The sequence below is a fragment of the Hyperoodon ampullatus genome (genome assembly GCF_949752795.1).
Source record: "Hyperoodon ampullatus genome assembly, chromosome: 17".
NCBI lineage: Eukaryota > Metazoa > Chordata > Mammalia > Artiodactyla > Ziphiidae > Hyperoodon > Hyperoodon ampullatus.
Window position 1 is genome coordinate 56,724,661 of NC_136930.1, and position 6,598 is coordinate 56,731,258.

General features: G+C 41.9%; 1 protein-coding gene across 1 annotated transcript; it reads left to right on the forward strand.

Moving 5' to 3' along the window:
• The first annotated feature begins 627 nt into the window (after positions 1 to 627).
• UTP23 (UTP23 small subunit processome component) lies at positions 628 to 6,247 on the forward strand. The gene is made up of 3 exons (XM_079722733.1): positions 628 to 816; positions 4,218 to 4,392; positions 5,663 to 6,247. The coding sequence occupies exons 1-3, from the start codon at positions 629 to 631 to the stop codon at positions 6,044 to 6,046; spliced, it is 747 nt and encodes a 248-aa protein (XP_079578859.1). The 5' UTR covers position 628; the 3' UTR covers positions 6,047 to 6,247.
• Positions 6,248 to 6,598: the final 351 nt, after the last annotated feature.

Below are 6,598 nucleotides of genomic sequence, written 5' to 3' on the forward strand. Positions count from 1 at the left end.
CGGGAGGTGAGGGGGAGTGCAAGAATATTTGAACTTCAGGCAAGCGACCTGAGTTCCGGTGATAGTTCTGACACTTAAGAACCACGTGCCCTTAGTAAACGTGCTTAACTTCTTTATAGGAAGGCAATCACTACAAACCTGCCCAATCATAGTCGCCCAATATACTTTGGTCGCTTTCTTCCCTTATTTGAGAATTATTAACATTAAAGGGAAAGATATAAGGTATATTACCTAGAACAGTGACTAGGACATATTAAACCTCAATATTTTCACTGATTATTATTATACCGCGGATTTTTCAGATGCCGTGCCAGGTAACGCGCAAGAGGCAGTGTGTATTTTTTTTAACCTGGACCATGACTGCGCATGTGCGCCTCTAATCGCGCACTTAGTTGGTTTCACACTTACGCGCAAGCTCCGCCCCCGAGGGCGTGTCCCTTAAAGCGCGGGCACCGGGTAAAGCGCGCTCTCGTTTGGGAGTGACGTAACCAGGCCCACTGATGGGCGTTTGCTTCCGGGGCCAAGGGTTCTTCATTTCCGGAAGAAGCCAGTGTTGCCGATAGCGGGCTGTGTCGGGGGAGTTCGCTGCTGCTTTCTGGTCCGGTGGCTCGCTCCGGGAAAGCCAGGCATGAAGATCACGAGGCAGAAACACGCCAAGAAGCATCTTGGCTTCTTCCGCAACAATTTTGGGGTCCGCGAGCCGTACCAGATCCTGCTGGACGGCACCTTCTGTCAGGCGGCTTTGCGAGGCCGCATCCAGCTGCGGGAGCAGCTGCCCCGCTACCTCATGGGGGAGACTCAGCTGTGCACCACCAGGTGGGCCTGGCTGGTCCGGGTGGAGGCGCGGGGGCCCCGCGGGTGCGGTAGAGGCGAGGCCGCTGCTCGCAGGCATCCATTGGGAGCCCTCGAGGGGCAAAGCGCGCCGCCCACGAGTTCAGCGGGACTGCTAAGGAGGGTGGGCGAGTATCTACCAAGTAGATAGACAGTATAAGATCCGGCGAGTATTCATCTTAGCCTGAAGGATAAGAGCACGTGCTTTGTCTTTCGACCTGGTTTCCAGTATTGGGCCCAGTTCTACCAGCTTTGTGATTTCGGGCAAGTTACTTAACCTCTCTGATGCTTGGATTACTCATTTGTAGAAAAAAGCTCGTAACTACTTACAAACTTGCTATAAGTCGGACGAGGTATAGTATATGTAGAGCGTTTATTGGTATCTCAGACCTGTATCCTCTGTGATTGCTTGTTGTTTGCATAGCTTTTCCCAGTTTAAGAATTTTTCAAGCTTCACAACTGCCCCATGATGTAATATCTTCGATTCCCAGAAAGATGTTAGGACTCTATGTTTCCTAACTTTGTGCAAGGTCATTTGTTTATTCAACTGTGTTTATTGAGCACCAGCCATACGCCAAGCACTGCTCTAGCCAGAGGGTAACTTGGTGAACAGGATGATCTCCCAGCCCGTATGGCCAGCAAGGTGCATAAATCAACCTCTAATTGGTGTGTTTTGACCCCTAGTTTCCTCACTTCTTCAAAGTGTGGGAACACCTAAGATGGAATCTTGGGGGGTTGATTGGAGGAAGGATGGAATCAAGGAAGGTTCCACAGAGGAGATAACATTTGAGCTCAGTCACGGTTCAGTTCTGAGGGGAAGGACATATTTTAAGTGAAAGAAAAGAGAAGTGACTTGTAGGGAGGGACCTCTTGAACAAAGGAGTGGAGTGGAGTTGTGAAATGCTAGGGAAAGAGATTAGAGCACAGCGTATATTTGGGAAAGAAGCTGGGAAGAAGATAAGTTGAGGCTGCATAATGAAGAACTACTATTCATAAACTTAGTTTTGTTTTTTTTTCCTTTGTAGAATATTTCCTTTAAAATGTGAACAGAGAAAATTTAAATGACTATAATACCACACCAGTGACTTACCACTGTAAGCATGTGGTGTATCATCCATTTCTTTACACACACACACACACCAATGGGCTCTTACTCTGCATGTGATATTAATGGCCTGCTTTTCTCACATAACACTACTCCATGAACAGCTTTCTATATTCAGAACTTCATGTGGGTTTCATTCAAGCAGAGCCTCAAATGGGTCATAGATGCCCCCTAAGTTTTGATCCCCATCTCCTTCAGAGCTCCCAGACAAGTTCTCAGATGGTCTGTGCCCCAGAGTTGATTGCTTCTGGCTACAAGCCTTGTCCACTTACCCCTGTCTGCCATAGAAATATTAACATTTTTAATACAGGGCTGTAATATGAAAAAGGTTGAGAGGTACTGCATGAAATATTCTGCAGCACTTTTCCCCCTAAAGAATCTATTTTAACTTCTGGGATATTTCATACATACACAAAAATAGAATAGTATAACGAAACGTCTATCACCCAGTTTTTGCAATTATTGACATGGCCATTCTTTTTTTTTTGGCTCCCTCGGGTGGGTCTTAGTTGCAGCATGTGGGATCTTTCGTTGAGGCACGCAGGCTTCTCTCTAGTTGTGGCTCGTGGGCTTAGTTGCCCCGCTGCATGTGGGATCTTAGTTACCTGACCAGGGATCGAACCTGCGTCCCCTGCATTGGAAGGCCGATTCTTAACCACTGGACCTCCAGGGAAGTCCCAACATGGCCATTCTTATTCATTTAAGAATAAGTTACTGCTAGTTTATTTTAAAGCATATTATTGTCAATTCTTAGTGTGTATCAAGAGATAAATGCTATCAGACCTGATAAGTATCTTCTAGAAAAGGTAACTGCAGCTATGTGAGGGGTAAGTTGGAGAAGCAAGAGAATGAAGACAGGCAAACCCGTTTTGTGGTTGTCTAGTCAAGAAATAATGGGAGCCTGAACCTGAGACAGGAGAGGTGGGAACTTCACAAGGTGACATTACAGAGGTAAATACCAACAGCTGAGCTAGGACTACCGCTGATGGGGTAGGGGCAGGGGTCGGAGTGAGGAAGCAGAGGTTAAATAGGATTTCTGATTTCGAAACAGTGTCTGAGAAGATAATAAATTCAAAGAGATAGCAAGCCCTGGAGAAGTGTGGAGGCAGGAAAGTAGTTTGATTTTAGACATCGTGAATTTGACGAAGAGCTGATGGTGGGCCATCCACAGGAAATATTCAATAAGTAGTTGGCAATTTAGGCCTGAAACTCAAAATGGAGTTCAAAATGGATGACTTTAGAAAGGAAAATCTCTTTAAAAAAGCAAAAACTAACGGTGTGATAAAGCGGGTGAGGCAAGGTAGAGTCAGGCAAAGGCTGGCTAAGGTTGAGCAGTCTTTGACTCAGTAGTTCTCGTAATTTTTAAGAGGAAGTACCTGGGGAGCTTATTAAGATGCTAATGTTTGACTCCACAAGGAGTTCAGATTTGGGGATGAGAAAGGAGCTAGAAATTAATATCACTGTGTCATTCCGATAGGGGTAGTTTATAGATGACACTTTGAAAAACATTGCCTGATATTAATATGAAAATGCAAAGTGAAAGAAAGTTGTGATTGTTTTTAAACACGCTGGTGACTTGAGAATGTTTACTTTTCTAAGCTGAAAATATTCTGAAGGTGAACCGATTTGCACTTGAAGGAGAAGCCTGTAGCACTGTGGTTGGTGCAAAGCATCTATCGTCAAACTACTTAGATTCACATTTCAACTCTACCTCTTATTGTTTGAATTTGGGCATGTTACTTGAAATCTCTCAGAATGAGGTGTTCTAAAATAAGGATAATTTTACAGTAAGCTGCCCTCATACTGTATAGCACAGGGAACTCTACCTTATGCACTGTGCTAATCTGAACGGGAGGGAAGTCCAGAAGGGAGGGGATATCTGTATGTGTGTGGCTGATTCATTTTGTTTTGCAGTGGGAGCTAACACAACATTGTAAAGCAACCATACTCCAAGAAAAATTAATAAAAATAAATAAATAGAATAAAAGTAGAAAAAAATAAAGTAAACTGCCCAACTTTGTAGGGCTGTTTTGAGATAAGAGAGAATTTATGTAAAGGCAGTTAACATGCTGCCTGCACATCATAAATGCTCAGTACATGTTAACTGTTTATTATGTTCCTTCTACTTGGTGTATGCATTTTTCGGGTCTTTTAAGAGTGAAATGCTTAATGTATGGTTTGTAGTTTAAAAAGAAGAATTGAGTATTTTTTTTTATAATTTATGTGAACAACAGATATGCATCTGTTATAATTGTGAGCTGCTAATAACTTTTTTTTTCAGATGTGTGTTAAAAGAGTTGGAAACATTGGGAAAGGACTTATATGGGGCAAAGCTGATTGCACAAAAATGCCAGGTTCGAAACTGTTCCCATTTCAAGAATTCAGTGAGTGGATCAGAATGTCTGCTTTCCATGGTTGAAGATGGGAATCCTCACCATTATTTTGTGGCAACACAGGTGATACCACTTTTAAAACCAGAGTCAATCTTAATCATTTCTATTTATACTCCATATGGAGCTATTTATCATTAGGAAAAATTAGGTGGAAGTGGTTTAAGTGTTTCAACTTTTTAAAATGCACAGTTTCAAGTTAATTTGTCGTCAACAATAGCAATTGTCATTTGAGAATTTGAGGAGAGAACCTTAAGCATAATGATTTTCTTCTAAATTACTGAAGTATCCTTTTGTAAAATAAAAATTATTGACAGATGTGATGATATGTTTTAGGGCTTTTGAAGGGAAGGTAAGTAGAGCAAAGATTTTACATTTTATGTTTATGCATGTTTTTTCACGTTCCTGTATTTCATATTATTTCTTAGAAAGTCATGTTTCATATTGTTTGAGACTATACCACCAGTATGGAACTGTTTCAGGCTTTTAAAGACTGGGAAGCAGGGGAGGAGAGACTCTCAGGGTCGATATTAATTAATAAGCTTCCATACATACAGATTTCCTTAAATTTGCTTGTAGGATTATAAAATTACACAATTAGAAGCAGAGCTGAGTCTAGAATCTGAATCAGCTAATTCCTACTTTATTTCTATTCTTTCAATCTCTGTGAGCATTCTTTTATTTTTATTTTATTTTTTTTTATTTTTGGCTGAGTTGGTCTTCGCCGCTGCGCGTGGGCTGTCACCAGCTGCGGCAGCTTCTCTTGTTGCGGAGCACGGGCTCCAGGTGCGTGGGCTCAGCAGCTGTGGCCCGCGGGCTCCAGAGAGCAGGCTCAGAAGTTGTGGCACACTGACCCAGGTGCTCCACGGCATGTAGGATCTTCCCAGACCAGGGCTCGAACCCATGTCCCCTGCATTGGCAGGCGGATTCTCAACCACTGCGCCACCAGGGAAGCCCTCTGTGAGCATTCTTGACCCTTTCTGAAACATATCTCAGAGTAGAAATGAGGGACATCACCTAGTATATTTACCTTTACATTAGTTTGTAATTCAAGGTCCTAGAAAATTTGTGGTCTTAGAATATTGATCAATATAAAATATTGATAAATCCCGTTCACATTGTTGCAACTTAACTGTTTGTGCTCAGTTTTTATGTTTTTCTTCCTTTCTTTATCATAAAATATACTCCCATTAGTAAGACATACTGATTTGAAAAGTAAAACCTGGGATCTCTTTTATTTTCAGTATAGCCCTCTTTAAGTTCTTAGAAATCTCTTTAAGGCATCTGATTTAATTGATATATTTGAACTAAATAATTCAATTTTTGTTTTTAATAGGATCAGAATTTGTCTATGAAAGTAAAGAAAAAGCCCGGAATTCCTCTCATGTTCATTATTCAGAACACTATAGTCTTGGACAAACCTTCTCCAAAAACAATTGCATTTGCTAAAGCAGTAGAGTCAGGTCAGCTTGTCTCAGGGCAAGAGAAACAAAGTATCAAGCAACTCAAAGAGGAACAGGGTTTAGTAAAAAACCCTGAACAGAGAAGGAAAAAAAAGTGCAAGAAAATAAGTGGCCCTAATCCTCTTAGCTGTTTGAAGAAAAAGAAAAAAACACAGGATACAAACTCATCTGCCTCTGAAAAGAAAAGAAAAAGAAAAAGAATCCGAAACAGATCTACCTCAAAAGTACTTTCTGAAAAGCAGAATGCAGAAGGATAATGAGTCCTTTGGACGCTTTTAAAGACATGCAAATATGAAAATGAATTTCTTTTTGAAACTGTGGAAGTACTTACGTTAAAAAACTAAACTTATTTTTGTAAATGAATATTGACCCACAAGCCTTTGTATAAAATTATTTGTAAAAAAAAAACCAGAGTGGATGGATTTAGGTGTGATCATGTTCACTTTTCTTAGAGAATTTGGCGGGTTTTTGTTTGTTTGTTTTTGCGGTACACGGGCCTCTCACTGTTGTGGCATCTCCCGTTGCGGAGCACAGGCTCCGGACCCGCAGGCTCAGCGGCCATGGCTCACGGGCCCAGCCGCTTCGCGGCATGTGGGATCTTCCCGGACCGGGGCATGAACCCACGTCCCCTGCATCGGCAGGTGGACTCTCAACCACTGCACCGCCAGGGAAGCCCTGGAGGCTGTGTTTTAATGTAAAACTGTTGTCTCTTTCTGTCTTACTGCTGCCCCCCACCCTCCAACATTATATGCAGATAGTTTAAAAAAATCATATAGTACCAAAACACTGGTGACAAAAAAGAGGTAATC